The sequence below is a fragment of the Myotis daubentonii genome, chromosome 3 (assembly GCF_963259705.1).
Source record: "Myotis daubentonii chromosome 3, mMyoDau2.1, whole genome shotgun sequence".
NCBI lineage: Eukaryota > Metazoa > Chordata > Mammalia > Chiroptera > Vespertilionidae > Myotis > Myotis daubentonii.
Window position 1 is genome coordinate 133,615,608 of NC_081842.1, and position 15,266 is coordinate 133,630,873.

The window sequence follows — 15,266 nt, forward strand, 5'->3', positions numbered from 1 at the left end:
TCTTGAAAAGTGAATGCCACCTAAAAGGGTTCGAGTCCTTTCAAGGCTTTTCATTCCACATTTGCAGACTAGAAATAAACATGAGAACAAAAATGAGACAAGCAATAGTGGTTATGCTGAGAGGCAAATGTCATGTCCTTTTTAAATTGCTGCCCTATATCCAAGGAATCAGTCTGTAGTAAGTTTCTTTCTGGGCCAACAGTTCTTTGAGTCCCAATTTCAATGTCCAACAGTTATTTATGTGTACATGCCAGCAATGATATGGTAGTTCTGGATGGTGGGCAAACGGTGGCAGTGCAGGTCCAACCTTCTCTGGCTTGGTCCTGGGCAACCTGCAGCGACACACAGCTGCTGACTGCTAGTATGGCAAGGCGTCTTCACCATCTCCATCTCTGGACTGTTCCTCCTCTTGTCTTTCATGGCTGGAGCAATCTGGTCAGTTTCTGTCTGGGATCCGTTGTTGCAGGAAATCCACAGGGGCTTGGAGGAGTTTTCTGGAAATATACAAACATATTCTCGACCAAAGGTTAATAAAGGAATCTTTTCTATAAACTAAACTTGGGATCCTTTCATATTTGCCTAAATGATTTTCCTTTGGCTTATTTTGACACCATGTGTGTTTTCATGGGTGTCTTGTCTTCAACATTACAAGTGATAAATAATATTTAAAGTAAAATTTTCTTGATGTAATTTACCCACAGGGGATTATTCCACTATCCTCCTTCTTTTTTTTTTCTTTTTCTTTTTTTTTAAAATATATTTTATTGATTTTTTACAGGGAGGAAGGGAGAGGGAATAGAGAGTTAGAAACATCGATGAGAGAGAAACATCGATCAGCTGCCTCCTGCACACCCCCTACTGGGGATGTGCCGGCAACCAAGGTACATGCCCTTGATCAGAATCAAACCTGGGACCTTTCAGTCCACAGGCTGATGCTCTATCCACTGAGCCAAACTGGTTAAGGCCCCCCTTCTTTTTTGATTTAAATAATATTAAGAGGCTTTTGGAAATTTTGCAATGCAGTCTTGATAACTTTTTAATTTTAATTTCCTGTACAGAAATATGACTGGTTTGGATTCATTGCATGTTAAGTAAGTTTGCTATGAGATAACCATTAGTTAAAAATTAGTTAATGCTTCAGGAACAGTTTCCTGCCCAGTACAACAAAGTTTTTATGAATATTCATTTATTTTAATTAGCCAATTTAAATCAATCTGAAATAAGGTTTTTTTAACTTTACTTGTCCTAAGTTATGGACAGTAAATGACAATTAAATTTCTGGTATTAGTCTTTGTGTAACTTTACATGAACTTTGTTTAGGGAGGCAAAATTACAAATTACTTACTTTAGCTTATGAGGCCCAATATATTGATTTTTAATTACAGTTAGACATCTGAAGGAAACCTCTTTTTATTTCCTTCCAGAGCACTTATTAGGCCACACTTAGAGAGTTTCTTTTAAAAGACAATTTTCTTTCTTTTTTACAGAAAGCAACAAATGTAATAAACATGGTTGCTTTTTGAGATTTTTAACAAGTACTGCCACAAAGCCATATATTTCAAGTGATTTTCTATTTATAGCGACTATAATTATTGTCAAATTTAGTATTTTAACAACAATCTTAGTTTACTCTGTAAATATTAGCAATTTTATTTTTAAAGATAATCCCCTTTGGCTTATTTGCATATACAGAGGGATTATGGGAGGTTTCAGTAATTTTCCTAGACTTTACTTGGATTCAATTATAATTTCAGCATATAAAGAATACTATGTAAGATTTTAAAATCAGGCACATGACTTATTGCAAACAGTGTATTGAGCATTGAAAACAATTCATAGACTCCCAATCTGTGAAAAGCAAATACCCCGAGCATCACTAGCAGACACCCCCAAAGGGAATCATGACTCTTGGCTTGCCCAGTGTCCCTGATGGGACACATGCTACCCCCCTGAGAGTGTCCTGTTTAAACTTGGCTCTGAATCTCTGCAAGTTTCTGAAGCAGATGCCTTAGCAACCCATGTGACTTATTCTTTGCTCTTGATTAGAGGTCAGGCGCATGGTCTCTCCTGATTGGCTAATTCAAAGGGAAGGGTTGGCCTTTGCTGTTTCAAGATGGCGGCCCCCAGGGGAGATGCAAGCCATGCGGCCAACATGGCAGCTGTGTACACTGTTCTTTGCAATTAAATTTAAACTGGTTTTTGTATTAAAAATTTCAGTTGAGATCACAGAATTAATCCTCTTGTTTTAATCAGACCAACAAGCAACATATTTTGAATTCCTAATTATTTCAGAGAAAACAAAAATTATTTTTCAAAAATAAATTTATACACTTTAGGCATTTAGCTACCACAAGTACACAATTTCTCCCAATTCAATCCGAACCTTAAACTTTTAGCTGGCAAGTCAAATATTTAGCATTTCTTTAGATTAATAACATTAAAATTTTTTTCAAGAATAAATTTCAAAAATACAAGACATGATCAATTAATAGATTTAATTCTGCCCTCTAGATTTTTCATGAGGTAAATTTAGATTAATATTTCAGTATTTTGTCATTTCAAACATACCTAGATATAAGTTTTTATCATTTGATTCAGTAAACTCCAAGGTCCCAAGTTTCCAGTGGCTCTGAAAAACCACGCTTGAGGCTTGCAAAACAGGCTTGGCCCAGCCCTTGACTTTAAAATTTGGGGGGAGGGGGCGGGGGGGGGCAGGGAGTCAAGAAACAAACTTGTAGTTACATTGTTTTCTGCCGGTTGCTTGCCAGCGGGAAATTTCAAAATTGGCCAGGAGATCGCAGCTGCGGGGGCGGGGGGGGGGGGGGGGGGCGTTAACTGTTTTCTACTGGCAAAACAAGTTTGGTCTAACCTGGTCCATTTAAATGTCAAAGAGATAAGCTAGTTTCTCCCTGGGCCATTGGACCTTCACAATTGATACATTAGTCATTAACTTTTGAAGCAGTTCACTAGCACCCCAAAAACTACTCTTTATTATAGAAACACCAATCCCACCGTTAGAACCAGCCTGCACCCCTCCCTGGATCACACCCGCCATCCTTCTTAGGAAAAAAACAGTCCTGGGGCTTATTCTATACCACATGCAAAGAGATTTCAGCTCAAAATTGTCTACTATCCAAAATCAGATGATACGCACATTTTGTCTTAAGCCAGCTTTCTCTTTACACGTGCACAGAAATCCCAGGCGCATTTCTAACTTTTGTAAAACTTTTCATGGCGAGAAGGAGATTTTTCCTAGCTCACTTGGGAAGGGGTCAGGATCACCACGTGTCTCCCTTCTCCCACCTCCTGCTTGCTTTTCATGTTATTTGAGCATTCAGCCCACGGTTTGAGTAGGCTTGCTCCTGACATTTCTATGATAGGAAAAGCAAGCCTTTCTTCTACTGCCATGTCCTTCAATCCTTCTCTGATGACTTTTTGCATAGGTGATTCTATTAATGGTGAATTAAACATTTCAGGATTAGGACATGGAGGTGGAGGGGGCCATGAAGGCCATTCCTCCCATTTTTTCTTTTCTTTCTGCTCCTCTTTAGGAGCGGAGGGTGCAAGGGGAGGAGTTTTATCCTCCTTGGCCTCTCTTAAAGGCTCTAGCAAATGAAATACTGTGTTTCACAAGGAGAAACAATTTGGAGGCAACTTGTTTCCCTGTTGCTGAGCTTTTTTCAAGTTCTGACTAACTCTTTGCCAAACATTCAAAATCTAATGTACCTTCTTCAGGAAAACAAGGGTTATGTTCTATAACATCAAGCAAAAATTATAAGAGATTATCTTCTGAAACTTTAACTCCTTAGCATGCAAACCAAAAGCCTTCAATAAAGTTTCTTACTTTTTAAAAGCCGAATTCTGCCCCATTAGCCTGGCTAGAAAGACACGCTCCTACCCTACTTACAGATCCCGATTTCTGCAGCTGATCGTGGGCTTTGCGTGCAGTGAAATATTTCCCCACCTTTACGGTGAATTCTTCCCCACCTTTACGGTGAATCTTTGTTTTTTTGCTCTAGGCGAAGTCTTCTCTTCCAGATGTCCCTTTGAGGCGCCAGATGTGTAAAATTGTATGTTTTTGTTTGTTTTCCCCCCAAGTCCCGCGTGGTTCAGGGTTCAGGATCTGGAAGAGTGCCCACGCAAATGAAAGAGACAAGATAAGAAATAATAATTTGAGGGTGTCAGTGTGGAGGAGACTGAGTATTCTACCTTGTAAATACTTTTATTTGTATATACTGTACATGATGACGTCGGTGGGCATGAACCAAACCAGGGGAAACTGGGAACAACATCAAAACCAAAACCAGACACAGCACAAGCAACGGCCACAGGCCACTGCGGAACAAATTCGACTTGCACAGATGATTTCAGACCATAATGATGTTGACTTTGAGGAAAAGGTGAAACAATTGATTGATATCACAGGCAAGAACCAGGATGAATATGTCATTGCTTTGCATGACTGCAATGGAGATGTCAACAGAGCCATCAATGTACTGCTGGAAGGAAACCCAGATACGCATTCCTGGGAGATGGTTGGAAAGAAAGGAGTCTCAGGACAGAAGGATGGTGGCCAAATGGAATCCAATGAGGAAGGCAAAGAAAATCGAGACCAGGACAGAGACTATAGTCGGCGACGAGGTGGGCCACCAAGACGGGGAAGAGGCGCCAGCCTTGGACGAGAGTTTAATCCATATATTATGGCTCCAGGGCTGTTACATGCCTACCCACCACAAGTATATGGTTATGATGACTTGCAGATGCTTCAGACAAGATTTCCATTGGATTACTACAGCATCCCATTTCCTGCACCCACCACACTGCTGACTGGGAGGGATGGTAGCCTGTCCAGCAACCCTTATTCTGGTGACCTCACAAAGTTTGGCTGTGGGGATGCCTCCTCCCCAGCCCTGGCCACTACCTTGGCCCAACCCCAACAGAACCAGACGCAGACTCACCACACCACGCAGCAGACATTCCTGAACCCCGCGCTGCCTCCTGGCTACAGTTATACCAGCCTGCCATACTACACAGGGGTTCCGGGCCTCCCCAGCACCTTCCAGTATGGGCCTGCTGTGTTCCCTGTGGCTCCTACCTCTTCCAAGCAGCATGGTGTGAATGTCAGTGTGAATGCATCGGCCACCCCTTTCCAACAGCCAAGTGGATATGGGTCTCATGGATATAACACTGATGTCTCAGTCACCTCCAGTAACACGGGCGTGCCAGATATCTCGGCTTCTGTGTACTCCAAAACCCAGCAATCCTTTGAGAAACCAGGTTTTCATTCCGGTGCTCCTGCTGTCTCCTTCAACTTGCCTTCAGCCCTAGGAAGTGGGGGGCCCATCAATCCAGCCACAGCTGCTGCCTACCTACCTGCCCCCTTTATGCAAATTCTGACCCCCCATCAGCAGCTGCACTCCCAGATCCTTCACCATCACCTACAGCAGGATGGCCAGACAGGCGACGTAGCCAGACCAGCTCCATCCCGCAGAAGCCCCAGACCATCAAGTCTGCCTACAACAGCTACACCTGGGGAGCCAACTGAGGCCCCAACCCTCTCTTCCTGGTCCCATCTTCTGAGAGGGTTTCTCAGCCTGGCAACTATGGAAACAGCATCAAAGAGAGGAATGTGGAGGGGGCCCCGCTGCCCCACCCTCACCCCCAGTGGCCCACCCCATGCCTCAATAAAAAAATAATTTGGAAATATTGGGGGGCCAGGCGGGCAAGTCCAACTCAAGGGGAAGGACTTCCACTGGTGCTCAGGCCTCACCAGCCTTTTATTGGTTTGGGATACACCCATAGCCCTTAGGCAGGCAATTCCCAGTAACAGGCAGACTTGCCCTTTAGCAAGGATTTACATAATAATGAATGGGGAAGTTGCTTCAGCTACCATTGTCTGGACTAACAGTGGGTGCACAGCCTGACCTTTGCCAGGACTTCAAGGGTCACCAGCCTTCTGGGTTCCTTGTTCATACCTCTCTGCTAGTGAAGACAATAGGTGGCTTCCCACAATTGTGATCTGAGAAGATGCTTGATATGATTTCTATCTTCTTGAATTTGAAGAGACTTTGCCTGTGACCCAATATATGGTCTATCTTTGAAAATGACCCATGTGCACTTGAGAAGAATGTATATTCTGTGGCTTTGGGGTGAAATGTTCTGAAGATGTCAATTAATTCCATCTGATCTAGTGAGTCATTTAGGGTTGATGTTTCTTTGCTGATTTTTTGTTTAGAGGATTTGTCCAATGGTGATAGTGGGGTATTAAAGTCCCCCACTGTGATTGTATTGCTGTCAATCTCTCCCTTGATCTCCTCTAGAAGTTTTCTTATGTATTTGGGTGCTCCTATATTGGGTGTGTACATGTTTACCAGAGTTATTTTTTCTTGTTGGATTGCTCCCTTTAGTATTATGAAGTGGCCTTCCTTATCTATTTTTATGTCCTTCACTTTGAGATCTAATTTGTCAGATATAAGTATTGCTACCCCAGCTTTTTTTTTTCATTTCCATTCGCCTGAAAAACCTTTTTCCATCCCTTTACCATCAGTCTGTATGGGTCTTCTTTTCTGAGGTGGGTTTCCTGTAGACAGCAGATATATGGGTCATGTTTTCTTATCCACTCAGTTTCCCTATGTCTTTTGATTGGGGCATTTAATCCATTTACATTTAAAGTTATTATTGATAGATACTTGTTAGTCGCCATTTTTATTCCTTACCCCTGTGTTCCTTCTTTGTTTCCTATTTTTTCTTTTTACAGCAGACCCTATAGCATTTCTTGCATTGCTGGTTTGGTGGTAATAAACTCCCTAGTCCTCTTTTGTCTGTGAAGCTCCTGATTTCACCCTGAATTTTGATTGATAGCCTCGCTGGGTACAGTATTCTTGGATTCAGACCCTTCCTTTGTATGACTTTGTATATTTCATTCCATTCCCTTCTTGCCTGATGTGTTTCTGTTGAAAAATCAGTCGCTAGTCTGATGGGGGATCTTTTGTAGGTAACTTTCTGTCTTTCTCTGGCCGTTTTTAAGATTCTTGCTTTGTTGTTGGTGTTTGCCAATTTAATTATAATGTGCCTTGGCATCGGTCTTTTGGGGTTCATTTTGTTTGGGACTCTGTGAGCTTCTTGGATTTGTGTGAGTTTTTCTTCCCTATATCAGGGAAGTTTTCTGTCATTATTTTTTCAAACAGGTTTTCTATTCCTTGCTCAGTTTCCTCTCCTTCTGGTACCCCTATTATGCAGATGTTGTTTTGTTTTATGTTGTCCCAAAGTTCTCTTAGGCTCTCCTCCTGCTTTTTAATTTTTTTTCTAGAAGCTGCTCTGCTTGGGTATTTTTTCCTAGCTTGTCTCCTAGCTCACTGATGCGGTCCTCTGCTTCTTCTAGTGTTATGTTTTGTTTTGTTTTGTTTTGTTTTAATATATTTTTTATTGATTAAGGTATTACATATGTGTCCTTGTCCCCACGTTACCCTCTACCCCCCCCCCCCCCCCGCTCATGCCCTCACCCCCCCCCCCCCCGTTGTCCGTATCCATTGGTTAGGCCTATATGCTTGCATATAAGTCCTTTGGTTGATCTTTCCCCCTTACCCCTACCCTCCCCTACCTTCCCTCCAAGGCCCAACAGTCCAATCAATGCCTCTCCGTCTCTGGATCAGGCCTTGTTCATCAGTTTATGTTGTTCATTATATTCCACAAATGAGTGAGATCCTGTGGTATTTATCCGCTCTCCAGTTCCATCCATGCTGTGGCAAATGGTAAGAGTTCCTTTTTCTTCTTCCTCTTCTTAAAGAATACCTTTCAGCATTTCATATAATGCTGGTTTGGTGGTGATGAACTCCTTTAGCTTTCTCTTATCCGTGAAGCTCTTTATCTGACCTTCTATTCTGAATGATAGCTTTGCTGAATAAAGTAATCTTGGTTGCAGGTTTTTGCTATTCATCACTTTGAATATTTCTTGCCACTCCCTTCTGGCATGCATGGTTTCTGTTGAGAAATCAGCTGACAGTCGTATGGGTATTCCCTTGTAGGTAACTGAGTTTCTTTCTCTTGCTGCTTTTAAGATTCTCTCTTTGTCTTTTGCTCTTGGCATTTTAATTATGATGTGTCTTGGTGTGGTCCTCTTTGAATTCCTTTTGTTTGGGGTTCTCTGTGCTTCCTGGACTTGTAAGTCCATTTCTTTCACCAGGTAGGGGAAGTTTTCTGTCATTATTTCTTCAAAAAGGTTTTCAATATCTTGCCCTCTCTCTGCTTCTGGTACCCCTATAATTCTGATGTTGGTACGCTTGAAGTTGTCCCAGAGGTTCCTTACACTGTCTTCATATTTTTGGAATCTCTTTTCTTTTTTCTTTTTTGGTTGGGTATTTTTTGTTTCTTTGTATTTCAAATCTTTGACTTGATTCTTGGGATCCTCTTGTCTGCTGTTGGATCTCTAAATTATTCTTTATTTCAGTCAGTGTATGCTTAATTTCTAGTTGGTCCTTTTTCATGTCCTCCATGGTCTCACTATACTTATTGAGGGATTCATTAAATTTATCGGCGGTTTCCATAAAATTCTTGAAAAACCTTATAAACGTGGCCTTGAACTCTATATCCAGTTGTTTGCTTTCCTCCATTTCTGCCATTTGTGACCTGTTTCTTTGTCTCCGCATTTTGGCTGCTTCCCTGTGTTGGTAGAGTGGCCCTGCGCGCCAGGTGTCCTGTAGGGCCCAGTGGCTCAGCCTCCCCAGTTACCTGAGGTGGACACTCTTGGTGCACTCTTGGTGCCTTGGTTGTTGTAGGATCACTGGGAGGAATTGAACTCCAGGCCAATTGGCTGTGAGAATCAGCTGTGTCTGAAGTGGGAAAACTTCTGTGCTGAAGACACCCTTCTGGGGCAAGACTTGCTTCAGTGGGGCTTTGGTGCTCACTGAGTCTGCTCCCTGAGTGTGTCCCTTATGGATCTGAGGAGTTGCAATCTGGATGGTCCCCCTCTGACCACTGGGTGCAGTGGCTCCTGGATCTAAGGAGGTGCTAATTCAGCCTCTGCCTGAGGCCACACAGCAGGAGCCACTAAGAGGCTCAGCTGTGAAGCAATGCAAGCTGCTGCGGGGCCTTGGGCCTTCTCTTGGAAGTTCCGGGTCTGCCTGGCTCTGCTGCAGTTAGGTACATTCACATGCAAAAGCCTCTGCCGCAGCCTGGGTGGGGCGCGGTCTCAGGGAATCAAAGGGCGGAGCAAGCAGCTATGGCTGATTCTCCGCCCAGCCCTAAGGAGTCCCGTGTCTCAGTGACCCGATAATTGCTGCAAGCACCTCTGAGGGAAAGCCGCCCTCAAGTTCGCCCGCTGCCCGACCATCCAGCTTCTCCCTGTATGAGTCCTGGGTCCCCAGAGACTTCCCGGAACCGGAGTTCAGAGCAGTTGGGAGCTTGTGATTCAAAAAGACAGCCGCGTCCTCAGGTGCCACCCCCTTTCCGCACGTGCGCGAGCCGCCGTACCTCTGCACTTCACCTCCGCAGCTCCTCTGGCTCTCAGTGTGCTTTTCTTTCCTTCTAGTTGTAGAATTTACACTCAGTCAGCCTTCCTGTTGTTCTGGATGATGTCCGCTCTGTCCTTTGCGGTATTTTTCAATTGTTGTGGGAGGCGGCAATTTCCCGGTGTTTATCTATGCCGCCATCTTAGTTTCTCTTCTAGTTTAATGTTGATGCTTTCTATTGAGTTCTTTATAGCAGTGCTGTCATTTTTCATTTCCTCTTGGTTCTTACACATATTGTTGAATTTGTCTTCCATTCTTTTCATCCACCTTATGACCATTTCTCTGAATTCTTTCTCTGATAGGTTGCTTGCCTCCATTTCCTCCATTTCGTTTACTTCCTTTTCTAGTGATGCTTGTTTTTCTTTCATATGCGGGCTGTTTCTTTGTCTCTCCATGATCTCTCTTCTCCAGGTGTTTGGTTATGTAGTTCTCTCTCTGCTGTATTGATTTAAAGGCACAAAATACAACACAACAAGACACAACACACAAGGCACTGAACACAAATGTATTCATGATACTAATAACCCCAAATAAAGGTGACCACCAGAGCAAAGAGAATTCGGGGATAAGGAAGAAAGAAGAGAAAAAGAAAAAAGAGAAAAAGAAAAGGAGTGCAAAAATGAAATTGGGAAAAGGAAAAAAAAGTAAGAGAGAAAAGAAAGAGAAGGAAATAGATGAGGGGAAGAAACTATTTATATGGGGAGAAAACTCCAATAGAACAGCCACTAATCCCAACAAATTCCAGCAACAGATCCCTAGCAATGAATGCAAACTACAAACAACAACTAATATCAAGCGAGGCGAGGGAAAACAGAAGCAAAAAAACCCCAAAAACAAAAAACCAGAAAGAAAAACCAACAGAAAAAGAAAAAGAAAAACAATCTCACAAACAAGCATAAAAAAACCAATATACTCAACAATCAAGCAAACAACAACAATACGACAGAGAGAAAAAAAATTTGGATAGTGAAGAAAGAGAAGAGAGAGGTGTATATGGATTTAGAGTAGGGGATTAGAAATTAGATCTATAGGTAGGGTGAAATTTTAACAGGGGGTAAAAAGAAGGAATAGGGAAAATCTAAAGCAGGAATAGGGTAAGAGAAACAGGACAACAAAAGGGGAAAAGTGAGGAAGGTAAAGTTGAGGTAGAGTAAAATGATGCTAAAGAAAAGATGAAAATAAAATGTAGAACACTAATCCCAAAATAAAATAAAGAGAAAATAAAATGACACTTTTAAAAAAGGTAAAATGGTAGTAGTAATAGTAATGGTTAAAAATAAAAATGTAGTAATTAAAAAGGTAAAATCAGATGATGAAAAAAAAATTAGTTTCTTAAGTAAAAGGTAAAAAAATAAATAAATAAATAGAAATGTGCAGTAGTGAAGGTCCTTCACTTCCTCTATTCTTCTGTTTGGCATGCCTTAATCCTGTCAGGTATTCAGGAGAGTGTTGAAGTTCCCTGCGATACACTGTTCCTCTGTGTTGTAAGCCATAGTCCTGTTTTTAAAGCAGGCCGTATTTGTTTCCCAGACTGCCTTTATTTGTGTTTAGAGAAGAGTCAGTTTGTGGTTCAGCCCCTGGGTGGCAGTGTTTCTGGATTGACCTCCGAGGCTATAAGTCCTGTCTAGCCAGTAGTTAGGTTTTGTTTTCCCTATCGCACTTAATACTGGTTTGGGAGAGTCGACTGCCCCAGAGCTGGTTCTTTGATCGTTACTCCCTGCTCTGATTTCCAGGTTCCACAAAAACAGCTTTTCCCTGCAATCTCTGTGAGTGGCCCCAATTGGGCGATCCTATGTATTGGGTTTAATAATCAAACGCAAGGATTTAAGGGGGAGAAGAAAAAAAAAGAGCCTGAGAAGGTGTGTGAACTCGCAAACCTCCACCGTCCAGCTCGGTGCGCAGTCTCTTCCGCACGTCCTCTCTCCCCTGGCACTAAGCAGCAGGCACACTGGCAAAATCCAAGGCTGCCTTTTTTTTTAATTAATTAAATCTTTATTGTTCAGATTATTACATTTGTTCCTCTTTTTTTCCCCCCATAACTCCCCTTTACCCAGTTACCACCCCCTCCTCCCTCACTCCCCACCCACTGTCCTCATCCATAGGTGCACGATTTTTGTCCAGTCTCTTTCCGCATCCCCCTCGCCCCTTTCCCCCCAAGAATAGCCAGTACATTCCCTTTCTATGCCCCTGATTCTATTATAATCACCAGTTCATTCTGTTCATCAGATTATTGACTTGATTTTCAGATTCTCTTGTTGATAGATGTGTATTTGTTGTTCGTAATTTGTATCTTTACCTTTTTCTTCTTCTTCCTCTTCTTAAAGGATACCTTTCAGCATTTCATATAATCCTGGTTTGGTGGTGATGAACTCCTTTAGTTTTTCCTTATCTGTGAAGCTCTTTATCTGGCCTTCAGTTCTGAATGATAGCTTTGCTGGATAAAGTAATCTTGGTTGTAGGTTCTTGGTATTCATCACTTTGAATATTTCTTGCCACTCCCTTCTGGCCTGCAAAGTTTCTGTTGAGAAATCAGCTGACAGTCGTATGGGTATTCCCTTGTAGGTAACTGAGTTTCTTTCTCTTGCTGCTTTTAAGATTCTCTCTTTGTCTTTTGCTCTTGGCATTTTAATTATGATGTGTCTTGGTGTGGTCCTCTTTGGATTCCTTTTGTTTGGGGTTCTCTGTGCTTCCTGGACTTGTAAGTCTATTTCTTTGACCAGGTAGGGGAAGTTTTCTGTCATTATTTCTTCAAAAAGGTTTTCAATATCTTGCTCTCTCTCTTCTTCTGGCACCCCTATAATTCTGATGTTGGTACACTTGAAGCTGTCCCAGAGGCTCCTTACACTATCTTCATATTTTTGGATTCTTTTTTAATTTTACTTTTCTGGTTGGGTGTTTTTTGCTTCTTCGTATTTCAAATCTTTGACTTGATTCTTGCGATCCTCTAGTCTGCTGTTGAAACTCTGCATAATATCCAGCCCTCTCCACATGCACCTCCGCACCTTAGTATTTTACTTCCGCACTGCGCCTCCTCTGAGTCTCGGTATGCTTTTCTCTTTCCTTCTAGTAGTAGAATTTCCACTCAGCCAGCCTTCCTGTGGTTCTGGATGATGTCCGTTCTGTCTTTTAGTTGTATTTTTGAAGTGGTTGTTCGAGGCCGCAAACTACGGTGTTTACCTATGTCGCCATCTTGGTTTCTCAACCCAAGGCTGCCTTTTTGCATCAAATCCGGCTATGGGCTTATTTTTAGAGTTCCCTTCTGCCAGCAGCCCTGCAGGACCCCTTCCACACTCGTGGATCATGCTGGCCCAAATGGCCGCAGACTTTGTGGGGCACAGACTTCCCCCTTGCACGTTTCTCTCTCCAACCTGAACTGCAAACCACACCTTTATCTAGGCAAAATCTGACCTTTCTGTGAGGAGGAGTAGGGCTTGTCTGAGTCCACATATTTGCGCTGCTTGAGATCCAGTATTCCTGGGGTAGAAGCTGATCCCTGGATGCCGTGATTGCAGGGTGCCTGGATGTATACGCTTCCGGTATCAGCCACTCAAGATGGCGTGGACTCCACGGCTGAGCCGGCTGCTCCGGGAGAGATTTCAGCAGCAATGGAGGCTGCCCAGATAGGGGAGCCCCATCCGGCAGTCTCCAACAGTCCCCTTTTCTCCTGGAGTCCTCTGCTTTTCCCGGCTGCAAACTGTCTCCCAGCTGAATCTCCTCTGCCAATTCAGGCTGGATGTTACTCGTTTTAGCTGCTCACCCTATCTGCTCAGGGACAAGGCACGGGACACGTCCGTCTATACCGCCGCCATTTTAGATCCCATTTTCTTAATATCTTGATGTCATTTAAAGAATTTGGGAATTTTTAAAAATAAAATTCAGATTTCTCACTTCTCTTAAAATATCCAAAGAGCTGGCAGCATTGGCCCCATGGTGCAGCATGGATTAATCGCTAGCGTTGAGAGGGAGCTGCATGCTTTCGGTGGGCACAGCTCTTCCCCAGGGCCCGCACCCTCTCTTTGCCAGGGGCATTAGCTCCCACTTGTTAACTCACTAGCTCTGCTTTTCCTTCCCTCCAATCATCTTCACTTACTTTTTGTATCTTACCTGTTTGTACACATCTGAGTGTGTGCATCCATCCTACAGTGTGTGATCATTGTTTTGGTTGCTGGGAGATCTTATTTACTTGTTGTGTCTCGCTTGTGGCAGTGTTTGAGGTTGCCAGAGAGATGCAACAGAGCCTCAGATGGGGAACAGAATGGTGTGAAGTTGATGGAGATGAGAGGACCCATCAGAAGCATTGCTTTGATTCCGTGGCCGGTTATTATGCCAAGAGAAGCAATCTGAGGTAGAGAACTATAAGGACTTGGGAACAAGTCAGGCCTGGCTTCCAACCCTGCCCCCGAACAACCAGCAATCAATTTGCCTGTGATAGCCCAGCTGAGGTGTGTGCTAAGCTCACCGGAGGTTAATGAGAGCTAAGTGACAAAAGGGAACAAAGATCCCACTGGATTCTCAGAAAGTCCCCAGGCAGCCCAGCCTTTGTTTGAGCTGAGCTGACTGTGCATTGTTAGTTGCTGTTCTTGTCCTTGTTCCTGAGGATAAGGTTATCCTGAGGTTGAGAGAGGCAGGGAGTGCTACAAAATGTCCACCTGACAGCACTTTTCAATATGTTAAGCAACTAAAGTGAAAAGAGCAGAAATAATGTCCTGGTTGGAAGTTAATATCTGAGCCCACCAATTATTTGCTGGAAGACAATGCCTGCTCAGTTACCACAGATAACAGGTAAAACAAGCCTCCTACCAGGCCAGCTGCTAAAAAGGCATCACGCTCTAACCTCGGGCTGTTTAGCTAAACCACTGTAAATAAGACAGAACAAACTATAAGCTTTTTAAAAAATTACTGCTGTTTTGAATGTAAGTCACGTTACACTCCCACCTGCAATGTGCTGTGATTCATGGGTTGAGTTTGCTTCGCATTGGCATTCTCGAGAGCTCCCTACTGTAGGACCAAGGCTCAAGACAAAGAGAGGGGGAAAGAACAACCTTCATTGAAAGCCCTTTGCCTTACTCCCCACCCCAGCCCCACCTTTGCTCTCCACAAGTCCTGCCAAGGAAGTATTTTGCAGAAAAGGGTGCGGCTCTAATAAGAATGAAGGAAATGAAAGCATCAAAATGGATTATTCAGTTCTGCCCTTTATCTAGTCACATTCCTACTAATTCCCTCCCTACCCCCTGGGTGGGGGTGGGGATAGTGGTGAGGGATGAAAAGAGTGCAATTTAACCTTCATTCTTTTTGAGTGGGAGTACCCATTTCAACCCATTTGAAAGCCTTAAGAAGGTGTGTTTCTGTTCCATTAGTAAGAACAGAAATCAAAATATCTGTTCATTAACAGGGCAAGAAATGGCTATTTTTCAAAAGAAAAATGACAACAGCAAAAATTGTTAATGCTTATTGAATAGAATATATGTGAATATATACATAAATCCTGAATAAGAGTTATCTCATTTAATGTTCTCAACCATGTGAAATAGCAATCACTGCTATTTTCCATCTGAAGAACCTGATGCTTAGAGAGGCTACGTAACTTCATCCTGGTTGCACAGCTGGTCTGTGACCAGCTGGGATTTGAAGCCAATTAGACTGGCTCCAGCATCTGGACTAGGGAACTGCAGAATTAAGGCACTGGCTTCTATCCAGCTGAATGACTTAGAAAAAATATCTATAATAATAAAAGCATAATATGCTAATTAGACCAGATGT

General features: G+C 42.9%; 2 protein-coding genes across 3 annotated transcripts in view; both read left to right on the forward strand.

The window, feature by feature from the left end:
- The window catches only part of GCNT2 (glucosaminyl (N-acetyl) transferase 2 (I blood group)), a 101,490-nt gene that overhangs the window by 39,138 nt on the left and 47,086 nt on the right, over positions 1-15,266 (forward strand). The gene's annotated exons all lie outside the window — the stretch shown is intronic.
- Positions 4,184-5,657, forward strand: LOC132230712 (ubiquitin-associated protein 2-like). The gene is given in 2 exon segments (XM_059688596.1): positions 4,184-5,460; positions 5,463-5,657. Coding segments are annotated over 2 exon segments (1,302 nt in total). The 5' UTR covers positions 4,184-4,241; the 3' UTR covers positions 5,546-5,657.